The 26,877-nt window shown below is 45.6% G+C and overlaps 1 protein-coding gene across 1 annotated transcript in view; it reads right to left on the reverse strand.

Annotated features, from left to right (window-relative positions):
- Positions 1-26,391, reverse strand: part of LOC147607087 (E3 ubiquitin-protein ligase NLA-like) — a 35,023-nt gene extending 8,632 nt beyond the window's left edge. Inside the window, exons 1-2 of the mRNA XM_086791273.1 lie at positions 26,128-26,391; positions 23,806-24,053 (exon numbers count right to left, since the gene is read on the reverse strand). Of these exons, the coding sequence (XP_086647399.1) occupies positions 23,806-24,053; positions 26,128-26,302 (423 nt within the window). The 5' untranslated portion in view covers positions 26,303-26,391. The remainder of the gene's footprint in view (positions 1-23,805; positions 24,054-26,127) is intronic.
- Positions 26,392-26,877: the final 486 nt, after the last annotated feature.

Below are 26,877 nucleotides of genomic sequence, written 5' to 3' on the forward strand. Positions count from 1 at the left end.
TTGAAGTCCATTTGAAAGCAGTTTTCTTCTTCGTGAGATCATGTAGAGGAGTGGCAATCATAGCAAAATGCCTTATGAAATGCCTGTAATACGAACATAATCCCAGAAAACTACGTATTTGATGTACGTTTTGCAATTCGGGCCAATTCCGGATGGTCTCTATCTTTGCAGGATCCATTGTAACTCCATGCTTGGATACAATGTGTCCCAAATAATGAATCTCTGAAAGGAAAAACTCACTTTTCTTGGCATTAATGAAAAGTTTGTGCTTCCGCAACTCTTCGAACACTGTGACCAAATGAGTTTTGTGTTCCTGCTCATTCTTGGAGAAAACCAAGATATCATCAAAGAAGACTCCGGTGAACTTGCGATGGGGTCGGAATATCCTATCCATCATTCGATTAAAAGTAGCAGGAGCATTAGTGAGACCAAAAGGCATTACCAAGAATTCATATAATCCGAAGGCTGTCCTGAATGCAGTCTTATGGACATCTTGTGGCACCACTCGTATCTGGTGATAACCACTTTTCAAATCAAGTCTGCTAAAGCAAACCGAACCATCAAGCTTATCCAAAATATCATCAATATGCGGAATTGGAAATCTGTTCTTGATGGTAAGCTTGTTCAAAGCTCTTTAGTCCACACACATACGGAATGATCCGTCCTTCTTTTGAACAAGAAGCACAGGAGAGCAGTAAGGTGAGGAACTGGGCTCAACCAAACCTTTCTCTAAAAGCTCGTTTACCTGCTTCATGATTTCTTCTTGTTGTGCAGCACTCACTCGGTATGCGGGTTTGTTGGGTGGAGAACTACCTGGCACAAGATCTATGCGGTGATCTTCGGGCCTTTGGGGAGGTAATTCACCTGGCAACGAGTCAGCAAAACAGTCATTGAATGCATTAAGAAAGTTCAGCCTATCATTAGGCATAGCATCCACATTTTGATGATTTGGCACAAGGTTAGCTCGCACAAAAACCAGCAGAACCACTCTTTTTCATTGCTTTATTAATTTCGATGTGTGATACAAGTGGGATGGAATCCCCTTCTTTGCCAACATCAATAAAATGCATGCGGCCTTTATGCATAAAAGAAATCATATTGGACTTGTAGTCTTTGCGGGGCTCAAGCCTATGGTGCCATGGCTTGCCCAACAATACATCACATCCATTCAGTGGAGCAACAAGGAAATGCTCATTATCAAGGTAGCCCTGAATATGGATGCGCAGCTTCCCTATCAATGGGGTAACCTGCACCTCTTTACCAATAAATGCAGCTTCGGCTTCAATCCGAGGTCCCATGTTCTCAACCTCAATACCCAATGCAGCTGCCATTTGCATAGAGATGAAGTTGTCAGTTGCACACTCATCAAACATGAATAGTGCGGGCTGATCCTTGATTTGCCCCCAAGCCTTGCAAACCATTCGCTCTTTTGCATCATGACCTGTATTTCCTTGCACATCAAGAACTGCATGTACATTAGCCTTGGTCTACTTGTCCTCGTGCTTTGGTCTGCGATCTGGGCATTGTCGAAATATGTGGTCTTTGCTACCACAAGAAAAGCATTTTCCATCCTTGGCATATTGCTCTCTTTGCTCCGGGGTTAAGCCGAATTTGTTCTTCCTTGGGCCCTGATCTTTAGATGTGTTATTTTCAGCTTTACCACCCTTGTATGGCTCCCAGAAGTACTTTTTAGGTGGCTGTCCACCCTTTTGCAGATTTGGGACAGCCTTGTCTTTCCCCTTGGAACCTCCTTGATCCTGCTTAATCTTGAGCACCAATTGCTCTGTAGCAAGAGCAGAAGCTGTGAGTTGTTGCAATGTATGTTTCGGGTGCAATTCTATGCCCGATCGATATGCTGGTTGCAGTCCAGAACGAAACTTCCTCTTTCTTTCATCCTCAGTGATTTGCATAAAGGGAGTCACTTCCAGCAACACTTTCCAAAACTTGTTAACATACTGTTGCACGCTTTCATTGTCTCTTTGTTCCAGCCTGTCCCACTTTTGAGTGAGAGTTTGCTCCGCATTTGGTGGCAAAAACTGAGCATAGAATCTGTCTTTAAATTCCTTCCAAGTGGAAATGGGATCCTTGGTGATCTTTTCAGTGATCCACCAATGAGCAGAGTCCCTTTCAAAAACATGCTAGCATGGCGTACCTTCGACTTTTCAGTAAAGTCCTCATCGCTAAAAGCAATGTCGAACTGTGCCACAAATGCTAACACTTTAGAAGCATCATGTTCACCATGAAAGACATCAAATTTGACAGATTTGTCACCTGCTTTAAATTCCTTGAGCTTCCTGGCATGAGACTCATGGTCTTCTCTTTTTCTTTTCCCCTTATCCAACGGGGCAGCCCTATCTGCATGGGCTCCATGGGCCGTCATAGAAGTTTCATGAGGCACGGTGGCATGTTCTCCACGAACTCGAAACTCAGATGAATGTGACTTACCTGCATAAGGCATTGTCTCGCCATGAGGCAACTCAGAAGGCAAAATTTTTCTAGAAGCAGACCTGTCACCATGAGATACATGTCTTGCATGCATGTGACTTTCATGCCCTCCATGAGCACTGGCATACATATATCTGTCAGGCTTAGTGCCTTGTGGAGAAGATGCATGTCGAGAAGTGACTGTCACCTCTTCCTTTTGCATAAAAGATTTCAGACTTTGAGATGCGGGATCTCCATGCTTCAATCGAGGTGGATTTCTGAATTTCAGCTCTCCATCATCCCCCTCTTTGATATCACCTTTGCGGAGGAGGTAGGCAAGTGCCAACTCCCTTGGTTTCTTGCCCACTTCCCGAGCCATTGATTCAAAAGTTACATCTACCATTGCATCAGCCTTCCTGGCTTCAATAGCACTTTGCACATGGGGATCTTCATGCAAAAACTTTAACTCTTGCTCTTGAGCCTGCAAAAGTTTTCTCATATGTTCCATTTCAGCCCTCATAGCATCAGGCTCTTGTTCAAGCATAACTGTCTTTCCTGGAGACAGTTAACCCTTTGATTCACTATCATTAACCCTTTCAAGGGGCTTGTGTCTTCCTCGCAAGGCATCAGACCCACGAGAGGCACTAGATGGACCCCTCGAATCAGGCACTTCCAAAGGGTTGCCTTGGCTGTCCATTGTGTTTAAAGTGTGCTAAAAGCGGGATGTCCAGTACACAGGTTCGTTTCCCCACTAAGAAGAGGGAAACAACCGTGCTCTGATACCAATGAAACCGATCCCGTCAAGTGGGAAGACTCCGTTGGACACCCACACGCTTAATAGCACAACTTTAAAACCACAAATTTGAAATGGACAACTTAATACAACTTGAAATTGAAATGAAAATGAAATGGAAAGATGGACACCAGCACTGGGGCCGGAACGGGCCGACCCCCCCCCTCAATATATGATATATTTATTGGGAGTATTTAATAAATACAATGCTCCATGGGTTCCAAGAACCAGATGATGTCCATGTACATATGAAAACAGTACCAAACAAATATGCTCGAAGTCGACGTTCGGAGTAGACACTCGAAGCAGAACGACCACTAGCGTGGTCCAGTCTCTACGGTCCTGTGCTTTCACTAGACTCCGCGGAGAGCGCCTCACTGGTGTTCCGAGACCATGCACAAACAGGCGCTCTCGTACTAACGCCTGGCTCTCCCGATCTCAGCACCTTTGGACCGAGGTTCTCCAATAAAGCTTGGACTACCCGGCACCGAACGGGTGTTGGCCGTATAGGGAGTCGGGAATCCCTTATCAGATTTAACACAAAAATACTTTACTTAAATCTGAAATTCACTTACTTGTGGATGGCTGAGGAAGTCCAATACCCATGTGTGCAGTTACTTGAGAGAAACACCAAGGCACAGCATGTCGAGAGAGGTAGCTACTGTATGAAGAGATGACAGCTTGCAACCACCGGCCTGTATGGTTGCCAAGCTACAGTGGAGAAGAGATGACAGCTTGCAACCACCGGCCTTTAGCACACTGTTGGAGAGGACATACAGTACATAGCCGTCTTGTTGAAAGAGGATGGGGGCGCCTGGAATAAACAGAAGAGGCAACGCCTGTAGGAGTTATGGTACCAGGCTGCAGTCTACGTAGCTGCTTGCTTGGGTGGTGGGCAGCCCACAACTAGCGCAGCCCACAGCAGCAGGAATTACAGCCGCCTGCAGAGGGTGCTGAGGTGCAGCCGGAGGATAGGTGTCGCCTGCAGTCTGCGCTGGCTGGAGGTACAGCCGCCTGTAGAAGAGCAAGTGCAGCCAGCAGTGGATTCAACGTGGCTTGCTGGTTCCAGAAGAGCAGCCGACTTCAGCACAGCAGTCGCTTGTAGATGGTGGACAGCCGCCTATAGGTAAGCTACCGCCTGTAGGAGCAGCCGCCAGAGGCAGAGAGTACAGCCCGTTGAAGGAGGATATACAGTAGCCTGCGCAGCCACCTGTAGCCTGTGGAGCCGCCAGCAACGGTGGAGAAGGAAGCGCCAATCAAGAGCTTGCGCCGGCAGAGCACAGCCACCTTTTGATTTTACTCTTCCGTCAGCAAGCGTTGGAGCACAGGGTGATGTAGGCGCCAAAAACTCGTGAATCTCCAAGGTGGTCGCCGTTTTCTTTTATTAAGGTTTGGAGAGGGAGTTTAACACTTTGATTTGGCTGGCCCCCCCACGCTTGCATGTGGGTGGCCAGTTCCAAAGGTATGTGGTAGGTAACCATGCCCACCCCCACACTTACTTAAGTGGGGCTCCCCACCTTGGCCCCTAAGTGGGTGCCCAAAGTGGTGCCCACATTTAAAAGTGTGTGAACAAAAGACCTTATAAATCAAAAGGGTTAGAAATATGAAACATTAAAATAACATGTGCCATATACTTACCACCTGTTCACATGCACCAAAACTTGTCAAAAGACAGAGGAGACTTCACGACTCACTGGCAGGCGTCCCCGCTCAGTAAGTAACACGTCAAGCAGGCAAACACAAAAATACATGTCATGCGAAAACAGTTTCAAACATGCAAATCATGTGTGCATGTGCAAATAGTAACATGGACATATCTCCCGTTCATGGAACAAGTACAAAATATCTGTCGGCACAAAACTGGCACGACATAAAACATAAAAACCTAGTCTTCCTATGGAGTGACAGTCCCATAGGTAAGACACAGTTCCAGGCACGAGTCTCCCTATGGTGTGACAGTCCCATAGGCAAAACACGGCACGAATACTGGCTCTTCCATGGCGTGACAATCCCATGGGTCGAACACAGTCTAGGTCATACACGGGTGGCACCAATCTGGCTCCCGTCCATACGACACCATCCTGCTAACACACGGGTGGCATCAGTCTGGCTCCCGTCCATGTCAGCAAAATACTGGCCTCTTCACATGAGACACCGGCCTGGCCTCAAGTGAACGAGACACAAAAACTGGAGATGGACCAAATGGTCGGCCAATTGGTGACATCCCCCCGGGCACCAGGAGGAGGGGAAGGTATTCCTTACTGAGACCAAGAAAGCAAACTGTCACGAGAAAGCCTGGGACGCCAACCAGACGGTCGGATACTAGGTCATAGCCGTGCTGCCCCCTCGCAAAGAAGACCTGGGCCGTGCGCAGTGCGACAGGGCTCAGCAGCATGACTCTATCCGACGTTGCAAGCGAACAAAACTCTACCGAGTAGCATCCACGTCCCAGAGGATGAATATCAATGATCTTTTCGGACTCGCCAATAAGGCTTGTCTGCAAAAGATCCCTAAGGCATCCACACGCCGAGCGACTACCCACAATCTTGCAGACTAAGGTGGAGGCCTCCAGGGTTGAAGCAAAGCATTTCCCTCCCTTCGCCGTCTCCCGCCTCAGAAAGAAATACCTTCCCCTCTTCCTAGTTATAGGTGGTGTTATCAAGAGAGTAATGGAATCCTCTTATCACTATTTGGCCACCCAGCTAGTCCACCCATGCTTTCTCATTATGTGTATACATTGGACTAGCATCCATGGCTATTATGCAGGGGATTGATGCCACACATGTGATAATGTGGATTTGGCTTCTTGTGCCTGTGTGTACATGCTCGGAAATGCCTAGAGGATTAGTGTTCCATTGGGTCTAGTACCTCATGTATTTGCCTGGAACACATCTATTTTGGTATAGTCTCATAAACGAGGATTGTCCATACCAATGTTGCCTTGCATAGCATATTTATGTGCTTGCCTGCAAATTGAATTTGCATGTTGTTTTCATGCTTGCTTGACCAATGTGTAGTTCCGGGTAAGGGGACGCCCCCCTGTGAACTGTGTGTGTGAAACTGTTTGTTGGCATGGTTATGTGGCATGTGACAGGTGGTAAGTATTGGTCAAAACTAAGCCTTAGAAACTAGCATTAATTTATAGGTGAATGTGTACATACTTTATTAAGTTTTGGACGACCAAAACTCACTTAAAAATTATGACCAACCCTGTGTTCGCACACAGTGATGTCCCGAGGTGGACAAAGCTCAATGTCCAATGTCCACACCTTATCCTCTTTGTTCAAAGAGAGCAACCAGCCAAGTGTCAATCCCAACTTTGACCCCAACTCTCTTTCCCTCTCAACCTGACACCCAAGGTGGACATCTCATCATCTCTCTCCTCCCCTGTCTCTGGAAGTTGGCGCCCCCTTCAAGAGGCTCTATGGCTGTATTTCTGCACTTTCTCCTTCCCTACACCATATCAAAGCTTGTTGAAGTGTTTTCCAAGCTTCCAAGAGTGTTTCCAGGCTGTAATCACTCTCCTACACACTCCCAATGGCTCAATTCAACAAAATACTCCTATAATTTCTAGTCTTTTGACTGAAAACCCTAATTTCAGCCTTCCTTTCTCAAGTTGAACCATAGGGGAAGCTTTCCCACTTGCAATTGGTAAGCTTTAATGCTCAATTATAGAAGCAAGTTGTGTGGGTGGAAAAATAGAGAGCAGATGGTAGGGAACATGGGCACTTCAGAGGATAGTGTGAGTTGAAGATATTCACCGACAACCATATTGTTTGCAATTTTGTATTGATATGTATTGATATATAAATCTGGTCAAAAATGCCCATGACATTATGTACATGATTCTCTCAAGATCAATAAACATTATTAGAGGGAGAGGCCGGCCATTCCGGCTCATTGTGCTTGTTGTCGATTAAATCTCAATGTATTTAACAAATTACATCTTGTATTGTGCTTGTTGTCGATTAAATCTCAATGTATTTAAGTGTATTGATTAGCATTGTGTTCAACCAAACATTCCACACCGACCGGTGGAATTACATTGGTATCAGAGCATACGGTTCTCTTTCAATACCATTGTGAAAGACGATCACCGCTAACACTAGCTTGGACAGCCGTACAATGAATGTTGAAGATACCAACACAAGAGGGAGGGACAATGATATGCATTCTTCCCATGCTTTACAAGAAGAAAATACTCATGTGGTGCATACCAGGGAACAGGAACGTGTGGGAAGTGGTGCATACCAGGGGATAGTTGTCTTGCGGTAAAGAGAAAATGCAAGAAGGAGAGTCCATAGTCTTAAGGACTCAACTAACTCGTATGTAGGCTCTTCTTTATGCACAAGAAGAAGAATTGAAGTTCTAACGCCAAGATCCATTGGTACATGTTTGTTTTAAGGCCAAGAAAGCTGAATCATTTATGGATCATGCCATGGCAGTGATAGCTCAAGAGTTGCACATGCAACCGAGGGATGCATCACGTGCATACTTGGCCCATACTGAGGATGCCTATGGAGAAAATGCAATTATCCCACATGTCTTGGTATCTCCATAGCTCGTTGAACAAGAGCACATGTCTAAGAGGATGAATTCTTATAAAATTAGAGAGGAACCATCGGCGACTTCATGCCTTGTAGGTGTACCTTTTGTAGCCCGTGAAGAATGCAATGTTTATGGCAATGGTCAAAATGTATGTCAAATGCCATTGCCAGCTGAAAATGTACATGCACAACACATGCAACATGGCCTACAATTTTCTGTTGGTGCAGGTATTCCGCATATCTTTCATGCTACTCATGCCCCCAAGTGTGCTCATGAGGGAGAAGTTATGGGTGAGAATGCACCAATGTATGTTGAGGGACCAACCATGCCTCATGCTTACAGGGCACATGTTTCTATGCCCAATGTATCTCCTTTTGTTCCCAAAATGATGCCAGTCATCACAGGAGTTGTTCCAAGATAATGGGGTTGGTGAGTCTTCTAGGAGAGACGCGCTTTCTGCTAGCCACTAGTAGTGTCTGGGCTCTGCAACTTGCCATCAACTTGTTCAACTAGTAGTCAGAGAGGGGAAAGAAACAGAGAGCATTTAGAGAGTCTTTGTTACCTCACTGCTCTGATCATGGCAAGGAAAACTTGAGTGTAGTAACCACCATAAGCAAAGGGAGCTCCTAGCTCTGAATCAGGCTGCGCTTCTGCTAGCCGAGTGAGAGAAAAGGTATTTATAAACCAAGGGTGTGAGGGTCGCCAGTGCGCCTACCAATGTGCTGAGAAGAAGAGTTGCTCTAAAGAATTCGACTGAACAAGGCTTGCTCCTATACCAAGATGGTATCCAAGTTTTTATGTGAAGGCAACTGTCGATGCTGAAACTCCTGCACACTGACAAGCGTAGAAGTCAAAGCTGCTTAACAAGTGTGTAACTATTTGGCCCTCCTAGCTCTATTTGAGTGTGAGAAAAATGCAACAGGGTTTGCCCCATATCATTTGGTGTATGGTGAAGAATGTACATTGCCAGTGAATGTGATGCTTCCTTCATTTGATTTTCTGTTGCAACATAGTATGACCCACGAGAAACAAGAGAGAAAGAGATGGACCAATTTATATTCTCTACTAGTAGACAGAGAGGATGCCTTCAAATGGTATGAAGAGATCAGTCAGAGGAGGATCAAGGCATTTAATGATAAGTTGGGTAGTAAAGATCTGAAGAAGGGAATGCTGGTTCTCACATGCAATAATGCTCTTGATACAACATTTCAGACCAAATTCAGGGTCAGATGGGAAGGTCCTTTTATTGTACATTAAGTTTTTCCTAATGGAACATATCAGTTGCAAGATCTTGGGGGTCAGATACACTCCAGCAGAGTCAATGGCCTGAGGTTGAGGCCATATCATATTAGAATCACGTAAGGCAAAAAACACAGTGAAACACTTGAAAGTGTTTCAATGAGGGTTTGGGGCAATATGTGACAGGAGTCTTGAGCTGAAATCAAACATGGTGTACGGGAACACATAATGTATATAGGGTGGTGAGATGGATCCTAGGTGGTAGAGACAACGTGGCGACTAAAATGGATAAGCGCAGGTGCAAAAAAAACAAAAAAGGAAAGTGCATGGGCAAACGTGGAAAGCAGGCAGCGTGACATTCTGGATGAAGCGAGGCGGCGATGGGCTTAGGGAAAAAGAGATTGAGAAGTTTTCAAAAAAGGAGAAGCAAGAGAGAAGAGTGTGAGTGAAGTGACTACAATGAAGAGACTACCTCCAGTCAAAAGGTCTCACAAATTTCGAAGGTTACAAAAGTGAAGTTCAGCGCAACAGAGGTGCGGCGACTCTGTTACAGACAGGACAGTCCAATTTTTGTTCAATTGTAGCTGCTGTCAGTCAGTTGAGTGCTGATTTGTGTGTGTTTGGGAAAGACCTGCAGTTTGTGGTTGTAGATTCATTGCAGTTTGAATTAGTGGGTGAAGTTTTTTCTTGGGAGAATAGTTGTTGGGGTCTACCTGTGAAGGACCCTCAAGTTTTTTTTAGTGTGTTTTCTTTTGAGTTTGAACCCATGTCTCAAGGGTGTTGAGACAAGGTCTGGCTTTGTTTTCGTCAAGAAGGCTGAGACTTTAAAGCTTGAATCTGTGTTGGAATTGTTGAGATTTTATGATATGGAGCTTGGTTTGTGTTTTCTTTGATCGATTTTGTTGAGACAGAACAACTATGGGTGTATATCTAATGTCCTGAGAGTAGGAGCTAACTCATAGCTGAATCAGTTTCAGTCGGATACAGTCAAATAGGTATGAGCTACAGTCAGCTCTGCATCAAGGGTAATCAGCTGGAGAGGTAGAAGGGTTGATATGATCATTTTGGATTGAAGGGAAGTAGTTTTGAGACAAGTCTGACTGTCAGAAGACTGACATAGTCAGTAGTCAGCAGTTAGCGGTCAGCACTCTGCCAGTCGGGTTTGTGGACTGATAGGTCATTCAAAGTCAGCTGCGAGTTGGTTGTAATCAACTGAGTGTCTATAGGGTTTGATCCTTGCGTGGTTTGAGTGTTGTTAGGGTCTAAAGGTATCAAAGGACACATAGTAAAGAAAGTCTGATCCAGCTGAATCTGATTCAGGCAACTGAGTCCGTTTCAGTCAGATACACTTAGATAGGTGTCAGTTGCATTCAGCAAAGAGTTTTTGAGTCGATACCTCTTTGAGATTAGAATAGCCTAGTGTCATGGAGAGTCAGCGTACAAATAAGAGAAAGTTTCTAATTTAGTTAAGGCAGCTGAGTTGGCTAGGTCTGTCTATCAGCTGAATCAATATCCATCAAGATCAATCGGATTAGTGTCAGCAAAAGGTCTGAAGAGCATCAGGAAGGTGTTCAACAAAGTTCTAGGGTTGAGGGATTGAGGTTAGCTGAACCTCGAGAACAATAAGAGAGCTAGGAGGACTCATATCAGTGTTAGTCTTCCAGATCAGTTTACAGTCAGCTAGGTCACATCACACTCGTGTTAGCAAGGAGTCAGCAAAGGAGTGCGGACAGGTTCAGTGAAGTTCCAAGGTAAGTATTTGAAGTTTGCCAACGTTGGAAGACATTCTCGGAGTCAGGCGGACATGTTTCTGACAGGGATCAACAGCAGGCATCTGATTTAGGCTACAATCAGAATTTGATCAACTGTGTGTCAACTGGGAAGGATGCAAGTCAGTTGCTTGCCAAAGGAACTTTGGGAGATAGATCTAGCCTGGGAGGACAACTGGAGGAATCAGCTGAGCTGGATTGAGGGATGTTGAGGTGTCTGTTTGTGTCAGCTGAAAGGTTAAGGATAGATTCAGAGCTGACTAGTGCCCTTGGAGCTGGGACCTTAGCGTCCCCTAGTTCTGATCCCTTACATTTTCTTCTCGTGTGCCTGTTTGGTGGTGTTATAGAGGCCATCACCCAACAACCTCACAACGTGGTGTCAAGAGCATTGTTGTATCTTAACACAAGCATTCCTTCCTTTAAGTTCTTATTACCCAGCTTCTCATTAAATGTCCTGATTCTTTTCTGACTAGTCTCTTCATACCATTTGATGACTCGTTCTCGATCCAAAAGAAGAGAGTGTAGACTAGACTATCTCCTTTTTTCTTGTTCTCCCTATGTCACATTGTTACTGTCAATATACACTCTTCACCATAAACCAAGTGATAAGGAGTAAATCCTGTGGCATTCTTCTCAGGCACTCTATATGCCCACAAAGCTTTGTCCAAATACAAGTCCCAATCATTCGGGTGGTCTTACACCAATTTGAACAACAATTTCTATAAGACATCATTAAGACTTTCCACAATCCCATTGCACTGGGGGTGATAAGAAGTGGCAAATCTATGTTTTATATCCAACCTCTTGGTAAGATTTTTGACCACAACCACCCTAAATTCTCTTCCTTGGTCACTAACAAGCTCCAATGGAACACCAAAATGACAACAAATCATTTCATAAAGCATTCTTGGCATCCCTTTGATTTCTCATCTCCAAGCCCAAGAAGCTATCCGCAAGGGAGCAAAAGGAGCATTGATTTATGTTCGTGCTCAGACAGCTTCTATCTCATCGATGCAGTTGTCTCATCTTCATCTTCAATCCCTCAATTGGCAGATCTCTCCTTTCTCGATATCAAGACATTATGCTTGAGGACGATCTCCCACCCTCTTGTCCTAAGGGTGATCAAGTACATCCCTAGTAAGCATAACCGAGTGGCACATGCTCTTAGTAGAAAGACCAGCATCCAGATCATACAAGAGTCTACCATTCTCGATACCTCTGGAAAAGACTTGTATAGCATGAAAGATCAGTATGTCGATTCCACAAAGTTTGGTACTCAATATAGTTTGGCTCTCAATTCTGAGCCTGGCCATTATTCAATGCACATACAGGAAAATAAGTCTAGACGAGAGGTCCACTTCAAGGAAGGGGATAGATTCTATTTGCTTACCATGAAACAAGGATTGAATTAAGTGGACAAACATTGTCCCAAGCTTGCTTTCTGTAGTTTTGGACCTTTTCCTATAGTTAAGAAGCTAAGTGATGTCTCCATGAAGTTAAAGTTGCCTAACAGTTGGACAATGCATGATGTTTTCCATGTTTCTTGGCTAAAACCATATGTTGGTCCATAAGTTTTTGATGTTTCGGATGAACAACACCCAGACATGGTTGCCGAAGCAGAAGTCATTGAGCCTGAGTCTGCCAACAATTGGGGGTACTCTTGAAAGGACTCCTCGTCTAGCCGAACGGCTTTGTGGGTACGCCGATCTCAGAACTTTGTGTAGAATGGAGGGAGTCTTTGATCGGAACCATGCTTCCAATGGTGAAGAAGGATCTGAACTGCTAAGCAAGAGGGAATGTCACATGCACTCTTAACTGTAGTGCATGGTGACAAGATGGCGCATCATCACTGCATCATTGTACATCAATAGGACCCTTTAGCATATATGAACCATTGCATAAGCATTTAACCAATTGCATAAGCTTTAGCCTTTTACACCCAGTCGGCCAACATTATAAACATATATTCAGCATATATTGCATATTTTCCAGTCGTGTTGCATTAGGAAGCCAGCCGACCTGCCCTTGAGCCAGCTGACCAGCTCCCTTCATGCGTATAAATATTCGGCATTTTCCTCGTTCATTTATTCATCAAGCATTCAGGTATTCAGCAAGCAATAAGCCAAGCGATCATCTCCCAAGGCTGAAGAGCTACATAGGTCTTTCCTAAGCCATAAAGTGTCAATCAGTCAGTCAAGTCCCTTAACCCACTTGAAGAGAATCATTCGTGCATAGAGAAGTCAGTTAGAAGCCTTAGAGTTTGCATTAGAAGCATTTATTGCATTATATGTGAACCATTGCATAAGTATTTAACCCATTGCATAAGTTTTAGCCTTTTATACCCAGTCGGCCAGTATTATAAACATTATATTCAACATATATTGCATATTTTCTAGTCGTGTTGCATTAGGAAGCCAGCCGACCAGCTCCCTTCATGCATATAAATACCCAACGTTTTCCTCATTCATTTATTCATCAAGCATTCAGATATTCAGCAAGCAATCAGCCAAGCGATCATCTCCCAAGGCTGAAGCGCATACTTATCTGCTCCTCTCTTGCAGAAACATAGCTTCCCTTTGCTTGCAGAAACGCATCATCTCAGCCTGCATATTCAGCCAATCATCGCTTGCATAGTCACGTCTCACAACCCTAGAAACAGTCTCCAATCAGCCCCTTCTCTCAGCCACATATTGCAGTCCTCCTACAGCCCCTTGGAAGAGTGCATTGGCATCAAGATTGGTCATCATTGGTGCTTCTACAGCAGTGTGCAGTCAGCCCTACTCTTGGCCTTCTGAAGGTCTTGCGTTTGGCTCATCTACAGTCTCAAAGTCAGTCCTACAGTCATTCTCGTCAAAGAAATAAAGCAAATACTCCCCAACAATAGGAGGAGGCCCTTCAGTGGGTAATTTGGGACCCAATACTGTGTACAAATCTCTATCTGTCTCTCTCTATCTCTTAAAGTTTGAAGTGATAAAGTGGATTGCTAAAGACTCACAAAACCCAGGATTCAGAGGGCGGTCTGAGCCCTTGTGTGATAGGATACTTTCATCTATGCATAATTCTGTTGCATGTTACATGTAAACCCCTCTTGCTGGCCCACTTGGAGTTACGATATAGCAGCTTGTACGGCCATGTACCTACCTGATGCCACATGGGAGGCCACCTCTCACTTACTAATAGTGTCCTCCCACACCAATGGCCACAAAGGATGCCCATGCCCACAAGTGTTGGGGCCATACTTGGCCTTGGACCTAGGGCACTTATAAATGGGGACCTCAGGTTTTTAATGTGAATCTGAACCTGCAAAGTTTATAATAATTTACATTTAACCTCATAAAAATAACACCAATTTAAGCAATACTTACCAGCAGCTCACATGCCATAAACCAAGTCAAAAGACAAGGCATTCTCACAGTTCCACAAGTGAACATCCCTGCTCGTGAATTGGAAATGTCATTGCAGACATTCACACGAAAAAATTTCACACGAAACAATTTCAAACACTCAAACATGTGTGCACATGCAACTTTTCCTTGGAAGCATCTCCCTTTCATGGAACTTGTAAAATACACATGCAACTTTTCCTTGGAAACATCTCCCTTTCATGGAACTTGTAAAATACAAGCATCTCCTGTCTAGCTCACCAAAAAGTATGAGTTCTAGATCCAGAGCACTCAGGTCCATGCACTAGCCACAATACCGGCAGCATGAAGGATGTCTGGCATCCTGCCAAATAGTGAAATCCCCTCCCTCCACCCACCCCCACTTCTAAATAGTTAACCTCAACTGAAAAACCTCAAGATATGCTTGAAGAAGTTGCGAATAATCCTTGTTGACCCACTTCGAGTCGATAGGTAGATAGTTTTTAAACTTGACAAGGTATCTCCTGGGACATGCCCCTCTCTCTCTCTCTCTCTCTCTCTCTCTCTCTCTCTCTCTCTCTCTTGCATGAGTGATGCAATGGAAAGAATAAAACCTGGATTGACACTACGTATACGAGAGAAAGAGATTAACACTAATCAAACTTGTCTTCCAACCGCACAAAAGACAAGGAGAGAGACCTAATCTACTATATATTGCAAAACAAGAGTATTGACAATGATTCCTCATTACACATACCTATCTATCGATGCATAGATAACTTTTCACAGCTTTGTGATAATCTCTAGATGTTTCTTGCATTACGGGTTGAGGACTGCAATAGACAAATGATGTTCTTGGAAGAGATGTGTGTTGCTCTTCATCTTGGACCTATGTGTATTCAGGGATTGCTTGACACATCCTCTATCTTTCTCTCTCTGGGTTTTTGGCATCGTGATTGGATGGTGCATATGTGGATTTATCTGTCATGGAAATAGGACATTGGTCTTTCGAGAAGAAACAGGACTTTGGTATCGAGGATACAGGACTATGGTTTATGGATACAAGACTATGGTTTTTCAGATACAGGTCTTTGGTTTCGTGTGGAAAGCATGTCTCTGGATTCATGTGAACACGTTATAGTTTTCTCAAGGTTACACGCAGGCTGTGACTGTAGGAAGGACATATGGTTTGGTACAGCCCTATTGCTGTTTGGGAAAGGGTTATGGGATCCATGGTTGAGATGGAGAAGACCTTTTCAAGCAGGGAGAGGTCGTACAGGTGTGCCTTCTCTATAGAATGCTTTGCTATACTAAGCGAGAGCTTATTTGGAAAGTCCTAGGTGAAAAGCAAAAAGGGATCCTATTGGTAAAGGATTCGACAAGTTATACTATGTACTCATTTTTTATCAAGTAAAGAAATACCGCAAGGGGCGCCACTGCGTTTTGGGGCCAATCGGTGTCCTTGTACTATTTGCAGGAGCATTCTAGCTCCCCTGTTTGTTTTCCTTTTTCACGTTCCCATGGGTGATGAAGTGTTTTGTGTGCAAGTGTTTGTTCCACTGCCCGCCGTCAGATTTTTGAAGGCCAGTTTCATGGTTCCATTGCCGGGATATCGTCGACTTTCTCAAGGAGGCGAGCTCGTGGTTGTTTCATAAGAGTGCACATCAAAAGCTTCAACATGTGGAAAGTGAAAAGGAAGTACAGGAGGCAGTGCAGGATTGTGTGTCTTTGCCTGTATAAGGTGAAGAGAAAAAGCTAAAGATGAAGCTCAGGAGAAAAGACACCAAGGACAGGAAGTAGTCAGCCAGGAACAAGAAGCAGTTGAAGTGTTATGGTGCAAGAGATGGAATGAAGGCTATGGCTTTTGACACTTTGTCACTAGTGGTATCTTCACAGAGGCTTCATGGGTTCGGAAGACAGCTTCTTTCTATGTTTAGTAGTGGTGATCTACTATGCTTCATTGGTGACTTGTGCTTACCACTTGGGTGGAGTGCAAGTAGGTTTTGGGTGCTTGAGGATGTATCAGATGAGGCTCAGTCGGAAGCGGAGGAACTTGATAAGGTTCTTATTCCCGAGCAGATACTGGCACACAAGGAAAGAAAGGTACGAGGTAAAGTTTCCCGTCGCTATCTTGTGAAGTTTAAAGAACTATTCACCGATGGATGCGAAGTGGATGGAGGAGGGTGACTTAGCAGATTCACCTTAGGTATTTGCAGCTTTATCTTGATGCCTTTGAGTTGGAGCCGACTCTTGCGACGGCTCATTCAGGTTCAGCAGAGCATGGGTCTGGAGCATTGCCTGAAGCTCAAGAGGGGGGTAGCACCTCCGCTCCCTTGTTATAGAGAGGCTCAGTTTTTCATCTAGGAGTCGCTTGGTGACATCTTTGTATTCACCTGAGGTACTAAGGCTGACAGTACATCTGCTTATGGGACTTCTATGATATTGTGTACTAGTCACATGAGATGGTAAAGTTGGGTATGGTTCACAGACGGCCGCACCATGAACTATAACTGCAACTATGGATAACTCTGTCTACACTTATGGTTAACAGAGATGGTTTTTGCCTTTGGAACTAAGGTATGACTGAGGAAGATTGGAACATTGATCTTTGTCATATGGTTCTGGCTGTTCTTGACCACAGGATCGGTCAATCAGATTTTGAGATGATGGTATTTGCAGAGTTGGTCTCCTTTGGAATGGCATGGTTTGGTTGAGCTCAAAGTTTGCAACGACCTGAGCTAACACTTCGAGACTCTATGAAGGGCATAAATCTTGCGAGCAGTCCTAGAGTTGGTTTGGTTCATTGATATATATGGATTGAACTCTATTTGTGCATGTATGCATACACTTTCTGAAGTATTATTGTATTCTGGAGCCATTGGATCTGGTACCCTTGGGAATACATGGGTAATACTCTGGTTGTGTCAGGATGAGATGCATGTATATTGGTATGATACATCAGGTACTTTACCATGTTCATGGTGTATCACTGAGTGTGGCTCCTGCGGGATGGCCATAAGTAGAGTGTGTAAAGCATCAAGAGAGACATATGTGGGAAGTACTTAGTGGATGTATAGTTTAGATGCATTGAGTGCTTTCATATGCTCATGTTGTACCATCAGTCGTGGGTCCTGCGGGATATACATGGGTGTAAGGCTTGCGAGCAACCCTGAGACTGTTATTTTGGAGTAGGTAGAGCATCTTGAGGAGCATATGGTTTGCGAATGTATATATGTGTCATGCATATGTGTGTCATATGTAGAATGATGCATGGATTTGTTTTTGGGCTAACACAGATTACGGGTTTCCACTTGGTTTTAGACTTTTGCTACAGGTTCTGAAGGAACAAGCAAGAGTTGTTTGTCACTCTGACGTGACGGTTTGGCCTTATTGTTCAGGATGATTGTTTCATCACCCAGATGCACTGGAGGGGCATTGCTTTGGTCATATGGGGAATTTTTTTTCATTGGATGCTTACTGTGTTATTGAGTGCAATCGAGGACGCTTGCTATTTTTCAAGAGGGGGGTACGTTACGACCCTGTGTTTTTCCCTCTGGACAACAAGCAGGTGGGCACAGGCACGGGATGCACAGTGTGGACAGGCATCAGTTGAATGTGAAAAGGAAACCCATGTTGGTGGCCAGCCCAAGTGTGAAAGGGGACAAAAAGGAATTTTAAAAGTTATAAGGTTTTTAAAACCTTTGATGATAATAACATTATTTTTGAAAAGCATGCATTTTGTCTATCTTTGCTTTTTAGCGTTTTTGGTGGCCGGGTGGGTTACGTGGCGCTGCTGCTGCTGCTGCTGCCACCATAGCGCTGTCCGCCAGGGGTGCTGCCGTCACCAGCGACTCTGCTGTCGCCACTAGTGCTGTTGTTACTGCCGCTGCAGCCGCCTCTAGGAGCAGCCACTACTGCCACTAGCTGCTGCCGCTATCACCACGTACAGCTGTCGCCACCAGCTGCTGCCACCTCTGTCAGGTACAGGGCTACCACCTCTGTCAGGTACAGGGCTGCTGCCGCCATCAGGTACAGGGCTGCCGCCACCAGATACAGAAGCCGCCGCCAGGTACAGCCACCGCCACCAGGTACAGCCGCCGCTGTCGGGTACTATTACTGACGGGTGTTGCTGCACTTGCACGCATGGGTTGCTGCCGAGTACTGCTGCTGGGCATTGACAAGGTGCTGTTGCACATGTTCTACAGTAGGGTGGTGCTGCACATGGGCAGCCAGGCATGTGATTAGGTGGTTGAGCATGGGTTACTACCAAGTAAAAAGCGACCAGGCGACTACATCTATGGACAACCAACAATGGGCAGCCAAGCAGGCGTCAAGCAGGAATTTCTCTGCAGACAGTTGGGCAACCAGACGAGTGTCAGACGAGAGGTCCTCTAAGCCAAGTGCCTACATGTTTGGAAGCACTCGGCGTGGGTCTCTCTCTTTATCTCTCTGGGAAGAAGGCGAACTGAAGGAGGCACCGAGGGGCTAACAGCCAAGGGGTCTCTCTCTCTCTCTCTCTCTCTCTTCGCAAGCAGGCTTTGTTTACAAGAATAGGATGCAGAGGATCAAGTTAAGATGCAAAGGATGATGTTCTTGGAAGAGATGTGTGTTGCTCTTCATCTTGGACCTATGTGTATTCAGGGATTGCTTGACACATCCTCTATCTTTCTCTGGGTTTTTGGCATCGTGATTGGATGGTGCATATGTGGATTTATCTATCATGGAAACAGGACATTGGTCTTTCGAGAAGAAACAGGACTTTGGTATCCAGGATACAGGACTATGGTTTATGGATACAGGACTATGGTTTATCAGATACAGGTCTTTGGTTTCGTGTGGAAAGCATGTCTCTGGATTCATGTGAACAGATTATAGTTTTCTCGAGGTTACATGCAGGCTATGACTGTAGGAAGGACATATGGTTTGGTACAGCCCTATTGCTGTTTGGGAAAGGGTTGTGGGATCCATGGTTGAGATGGAGAAGACCTTTTCAAGCAGGGAGGTGTCGTACAGGTGTGCCTTCTCTATAGAATGCTTTGCTGTACTAAGCGAGAGATCTTATTTGTAAAGTCCTGGGTGAAAAGCAAAAAGGGATCCTGTTGGTAAAGGATTCGACAAGTTGTACTATGTACTCATTTTTGATCAAGTAAAGAAATACCGCAAGGGGCGCCACTGCGTTTTGGGGCCAATCGGTGTCCTTGTACTATTTGCACGAGCATTCTAGCTCCCCTGTTTGTTTTCCTTTTTCAGGTTCCCATGGGTGATGAAGTGTTTTGTGTGCGAGTGTTTGTTCCACTGCCCGTCAGATTTTTGAAGGCCGGTTTCAGATGTCATTGCAAGAATTGCCATGGACATTCTCAGAAGATAATCCAGAAGAGGCAGCCAGAAAAAGATGATTAGAACTAGGATTTCGAGCATGAAGTGCAGATTTGGCTAGTGTTGGACTTGGAGAAGGACATGGTTGACCTGTCGGCTGCACAAGGGGACTGTCCACTGCACCAGTGGACTGTCGGCTGCATGGAGTACAGGCGGAGCAGAATTTGAGAGTTTTATGTCCAGTTGGCTGGCCGACCAGCAGTCGGCCAGCTCTTTCATTGTTCAAGAAGCCTATAAATAGGCAATAGTGCTCAAGGATAGATCATTCACTCCCACTTTGGGTGTGGGTCTAGACTAGGAGATTTTGGTGTGTTCCACCTTTTATGTAAGGCAGCCTATGGCTGTAGATTAGGGTACCTTTTTGTACCATATGAATATACTGAATTTCCAGCATATCTCTCTCTCTCTACTCTCCCTTCTGTCTGTGTTTTTGCATCAGCATGTTCTCAGTAGTGTTTAGGGCTGAAAGAAGACTCCCAGAGCTTCCGCGTGTTACATTGGTATCAGAGCTCAACAAAGCTAAACTCTGATTCAGTCCCATATGATGGTGTACAGGTCCAAGGTATAGGAAAGTACACGGATACGAAGCCCCAAGCAAGGAACACAGGAACGGAAGAGCTCCCAGGAGGTTTGTTGGTGGTGTTCCACAAAGCCAGTGGGGATGGCAGTCCTGGGAGCCAGATAAGTTCTCGGGCAACGGTCCCAAGGGAGGATTATCCTTCAAGGGGTCTGGTCATGTGAGTGCCAGACTCATTTCTCAAGAATGAAGACCAAGACAGTGTTCAAAGTCAGGGAAGGAATGAATTGGAGACTGGAAGGAACAGATGCAAAGATCTTATTCACAGTCAGAGTGTTTTTGGAGACCAGGCCGGGTTTTCAGAGAAAAGGGTTGCTTGGGATGGATGGATGACAGAGGGACTCCTGGAACAAAATGGGATGATGACAGTCATCCAAGGAAAAAGTTGGAATCCCGTCATCAAGTTTAGCAGAGGGGGATGTCATGTGCAAGAATTGCCATGGACATTCTCTGAAGATAATTCAGAAGGGGCAGCCAGAAAAAGATGATTAGAACTAGGATTTGGAGTATGAAGTGCAGATTTGGCTAGTGTTGGACTTGGAGAAGGACATGGTTGACCTGTCGGCTGCACAAGGGGACTGTCGGCTACACCAGTGGACTGTCGGCTGCAGGGAGTACAGGCGGAGCAGAATTTGAGAGTTTTATGTCTAGTCGGCTGGCCGACCAGCAGAAGCCTATAAATAGGCAATAGTGCTCAAGGATAGATCATTCACTCCCACTTTGGGTGTGGGTCTAGACTAGGAGATTTTGGTGTGTTCCACCTTTTATGTACAGCAGCCTATGGCTGTAGATTAGGGTACCTTTTTGTACCATATGAATATACTGAATTTCCAGCATCTCTCTCTCTCTCTCTCTACTCTCCCTTCTGTCTACGTTTTTGCATCAACATGTTCTCAGTAGTGTTTAGGGCTGAAAGAAGACTCCCAGAGCTTCCGCGTGTTACACATGGACTCAAAGCACCTGGGCAGGCAGGTTTCAGACGAGGTTTCACGACTTTGGATCACATATTTACCCTCAGGGCTCTCACTGAGGAGGAACGAGCACGGGGGAAGAGAATATATTGCTGCTTTGTGGACTTCCGCAAAGCCTTTGACATGGTGCCACGTGCTAGACTCATGAGGACATTGCATGGCATTGGTGTTCCCGAGGAGATGCAGTGGGGCATTTATGCATTATATGAGGCAGTGATAGGCAGAGAACGGACTCCTAGAGGCATGTCGGATACAGTGGCAAGCACCATTGAGGTGAAGCAAGGATGCCCACTGTCACCCACCCTTCTTGGACTTTACATTGATGAGATATCCGACTACATTGACAGGATGGGGGGGCAGGGGCCAGTCTGGCAGGGGTTTGGATACCCATACTGCTATATGCCGATGACGACGTGCTTATTGTTGCAGACTCCCCTGAGGGTTTGCAACAGCATTTGGATGCCTTGCAGTCGTTTTGTGTAGATAGGGACCTCATAGTGAACCTTGGGGAGACTAAGATTATGGTCTTCAATACCGCACAGGCTTGGGTGACTAGATCCGAACATCAGTTCACTTTTAGAGGTGAATCAATGGAGTACACCAGATCATATGTGTACCTCGGAGTCACATTCGGACCACAGTTCTCTATGAGGCAGGCAGCAGAGGCTAGATTGGCACGTGGATATGCAGCCCTAGGGGCGCTAGAGAGACAATGTGCCTACATTCAGTTTCAGGAGCCGCGCACCAAACTCTAGTTGTTTGACACATTGGTCACACCTACACTATATGGCTCACCCATATGGGGACCCAGCCTCTACCACACGAGGAGGGAGCCACTTTTCAACTAGGTCGGACCACAGAGAGATTTCTATGATGGATGGCAGGTACTAGAGAAACCACTGGCGACTATGATCGCACGCATGATTCGGAGCAAACCATCGGTACCTCATGAGATTGTCAGAGCAGAGATAGGAGCCGCACCGAGGGTTACCGAAGCCCTGTTCCAGTCAGTGACATTTTTGCAGAGGATATGGGAGCTCCCCAAACAGAGATACCCACACCTGGAACTTATCTCTTCCAAGCAATTAGCAGCAGACGGCGATACACGATGTTGGTACACCCAGATGTGTACCTGGCTGAGATTACATGGAATGACGATTGATGCACTCCCTCCATTTGATTACAGCCTGCCCCTTCTTGGACCTTAGTCGCTCTGAGCAGAATAGGGTGATCAGGATGGATATTGTGAGGCTAGATGCAGAAAGGACATGGTCCAGCCCCCCCCCTACCACTAGGCACGAAGATGGCCCACTATCCGGACCATTTTCTACATCTCTCCTCAGATGGCTTTGTGACACGGTCTACATACATGGACACCCATCTCTCACATGGCATTCACAGTGCCATTGGACAGATCCGCACTTCATCACATCAGCTGAGGATAAAGACTGGCAAATACGAGGGGATGAAGCCAGAAGACCACATTTGTCAGCTATGTCACCAGGAAGTGGAGTCAGAGGAGCACTACATATGCCGATGTACTATGTACTATGAGATACGAGGGAGATATTGGTGTCTCTTCCAAGAGGGTTTTGGACCATTACGACATGCGACAGAGTTTGAGGATCAGAGGTGTTTGGGGCTTTTCTTATTGGAGCTCAAACGCCATCGAGAGACTCTCCTACGAGCCAGGACAGCACACCAAGATCCACCCTGCCAGCGAGCCATGACAGATTTTTTCAGGGCCAGGACCACCCCAGCACATACGACCAGGACTTCCACTACCCCCTGGATGAGCCAGACATCCCATAGACGTCCTTCAGGCGGAGTCACCCTTGAGAAAGCCATAGCACTTTGTCGAGTGAGATGCCCACGCTTACCAGGACCTCCTCCACAGCCACTTCATCACCGGTGGATTAGAGCCATCATCACCCGCCACAGGAGACAACTGCCCCGCCACTTTCGCTTCTCTATCTTACAGCACCCCATGAGAGAGATACTGAGATGAGCATATTACACCAGTCTTACGCTAGTTGTAGATATTATACACTTTTGTTGTACCTCAATAGGTTTTAGGACTTTTTTAGTCCTTTTTGTCTTCCTTGTGATGAGACACCATCAGCTGTGTACTATGTTTTGGTCTCATAGGCCACTTTGGCCTTTCGCAGACGTTAATATATCTCTCTCTCTCTTTCTCTCTCTCTTGATTGATCGTGCGATTGAGCTTGGGTGGTCTAGACGCCTACGACTACGGAGGAGGGCATCCCAGCATAGACGGAGGTTGCAGCGGCGGATTCGGATTATTCTTGCGAGACATGCGGGACACCCAGTCACGGTGCTGACCACAGAGGATATTGAGGAGATCCGCCAGCGTCCGATGCGGCACATATTATGAGATGGAGGCACCTCCATAGTGTACCCCCCCGTCCCACATGATATTGTATCCCCTCACTGTACTCCACTCACCTCCATAGCGTACCCCCCCCCCCCTCACTAGGTGCCAGTAGTATCATCTTTATTTTTCATTTTCTGGTTTTTTTATCCAGACATTGTATCAGATCCACCATGATGTAACTTTTTGGTCTCATAGGTCATTATGGCCTTTTGAAGACGTTAATATAACATTTCATTTCATTTCATTTCTCTCTCTCTCTCTCTCTCTCTCTCTCTCTCTCTCTCTCTCTCTCTCTCACGCATGCATGCACAAACACGTACACAAAGGAAACTATAGAAAATGGATTTGTACCTTATCATATTTCTTAAGGATCTTTTGTATTGCAAGTGCATTCATGGAAACGTAGCTTGCAAGTTGTTGTCCCTCACTTATCATCTCCAAGTGATTACCAAAAGATGATCTATACTTCAACTGGAGCATGTACTTGTGAAAACCTGAAGCAAGATGTATCTCCAATAGGCGCTGAACCCGAACATTAAAACACCCTAGGATGTCGGCCACCTCCTTCATCAAAAGAGGGAAAAAGATCTGATCACATTCTGTGGGAGAAAAATGAAAGGCATTAGAGCAAAGAAAATTAGTTTTACGGGGCCTTAGAGCAAAGAAAATTAGCTTTACGGTGCAAAATGAAGCTAAATATAGAAGGTAGAATTCAAGGTAAAGCCACTTCCCCCCCCCCCCCCCCCCCCCCCCCCCCGTGTCCTACTATAGGTCTCTTGCCTGTACCACAAACAGGCTGTGTATTTGAAAGTTGACGTTGAGATTTCTGGGCAAAAAAGAACCATGGGGCTGGAGCAGTGCCTGAGTGAAAAGATCAGATTGTGTAAAGCCTAAGGCATCGAGCTTGCAATTCAAAGACGACTTTTTCCACAGGGTTTTGGGACAAACTGCATGTTCTTAGTACCTGGTCGTGAGAAAGGTGTCTTTCAGGCTATCTAGTTTTTTGGCAGATGCTCATTTGTAGGTTGTGTAGTCTTCTGATACCTTCTCTCAAAGGGTGTGACAGAACAACAGAACAAATCTATCATCCAACTCGGCTTCAAAGTTGGAGAGTTAAGGACTTCAACCTGAGCTTGGATGCAAAAAAACAAAAAAACAAAAAACTCTCTCCACCACACAAGGCAGCTATTGGCCAAACTCGTTAACAAAATAAAGCAATGTGGATAGCATTGAGAAACACAAACAGCTTTGAATATCTTGGTGAATCAGTCAGACCCTATCCCCACATATGATAAGACTGGTAACTGCCTTTGCCTTCTTTGCAAGTCTCAAAACGCCATATTCCATCTTTGGAGAAACAAGTCAATATTTTCTCTCTAAAGGCAAATATACAAGGCATTGAATCTATGCAGAATTGGACTTTAAGCAACACAAACACCATTGGATCCATAGGAAATGGGTCTATTGCACACTGCTCCCACTCGACCCAATGGATTGATAAGCAATAGGTATATTGGACCCATGGGCCCGCTCATATCAGACGCATTGCTATTGGACCTTGCTCCCATCGGATCCACAAGATCTATAAGCAATGGGTCTACTGGACTGCTCTCCCATACGACCCACAGCAATGGGTCTATTGCCATCAAACCCATTGGATCTATGAGCAATGGGTATATTGGAACCCGCTCCCATGAGACCAATTAGATTTATGCACAAAGGGTCTTCTGGACCCCGCCCCATCCGACCCATAAGATCTATAAGCAATGGGTCTAATAAGCTTTGCTCCCATTGCACCCATCGGATCAATGAGCAATGGGTCTAAGGAACCCACTCCCATCAGACCAATTAGATTTATGCACAAAGGGTCTTCGGGACCCCGCCCCATCCGACCCATAAGATCTATAAGCAATGGGTCTAATAAGCTTTGCTCCCATTGCACCCATCGGATCAATGAGCAATGGGTCTAAGGAACCCACTCCTACATACAGTTGAAGTTGTAACTTTTTTTCGAAAGCCCCCTTTCGAGGGGATGTAGCCGAGCTAGAAGCTACACCACTCACACTCGAACCCACGACCGCAAGGTCTTTAATGTACTAATGGCCTTGTGCAGAAGTGTACATATGCATATGTAGCTGCTGCTGCTGCTGCTGCTGCTATCTCTCTCTCTCTCCCTCTCTCTCTCTCTCTCTCTCTCTCTCTCAGACTTCAGCGCACAGAGTATCTCCGAGCTCGACGGAGACAGAGAGCACCAGGCTACCAGACCGCCACTTCATCAGAGAGATCACTCAGATCCGGTCTCACCGCCAGCTTTATGTCCAAGAGAGGCTCACACATTTTCGATCAGATCTAGGGAGGATCCTAGAGGAGGTCTTTGCCCCTCCCACACTGATGTACACCATCCTACATCCCCAGTATGGTACTGGATGGAGCTAGCTAGATTTGCATAGCATGATTGTATACCCGATGCATACAGTACTGCACATTGAGCCCCTAGTGATAGAGCTCCATCCATCCCTTGTCAGTTTTGATGGGCCACTCAGTTTTTAGCTTTTCAGCTTTGTACCTTGTACCTTTTTCTATTATCTGGATACCCAAAGGACATTCATATTGCCTCTAATAGACGTTAATAAAGCTTTCTTTCTTTCTTTCTTTCTTTCTCTCTCTCCATACCTGGACAGCAATTATCCGCCGATGAGGACGAAGAAGCGTCAACAAATCCAGCAGAATCGTGGAGAGGACAGTGCTTCAGGAGCTTCTTGAGGCGTTTGAACTCGACATTAGAGGCACCTGGCAGCAGGTTGTGCTGGGTCTGAACATACGCGGAGAATTGCTTGTTGAACTTCATGGCCGATCATGGGACGCCACAACAACGCTTGATTTCAAAACAGAGGGCTTTAATGAAAGAAGACGACTTCTCTTACGCAATGCGCCTGCGCGAACGCTTTGTATTTTTTTTTAATCACTTTTTTATCACAGGCGCCGACAGTCAGCCGCCAGAGCATCGAATCCCACTCGTGCACGTTGGCCACCACCTGGCCAAATGATTACTTACCAGCTTACCACGTGGGCCTGTCGCATGACTTGGCGTGTTGACCTGGGCGGCCGCGCGGCCGGCGCGCGTCTCTCTAGTTTGAGTGAGAACACAGGTCTAGAGTTTAGACCAAAAATCTATCAATCTATCAATCTTCAATCTATTAAGCATGGTTTTCCCCTTACCACTTGTCACTCTCATCTCCTCTAATCTCTAGTTAGACTATTATTTCCACTATTTTGTCCTTGCCACCAGAGCATTCACCCACTTGTCACTCTCATCTCCTCTAATCTTTAGTTAGACTATTATTTCCACTATTTTTGTTCTTGCCGGGCCAGAGCATTCACCCACATGTCACTCTGTGGCCATCACATTTTATCACGTGTGAC

This window comes from Cibotium barometz, chromosome 56 (genome assembly GCF_041138505.1).
Source record: "Cibotium barometz isolate CiBa-2024 chromosome 56, ASM4113850v1, whole genome shotgun sequence".
NCBI classification, from domain to species: Eukaryota; Viridiplantae; Streptophyta; class Polypodiopsida; order Cyatheales; family Cibotiaceae; genus Cibotium; species Cibotium barometz.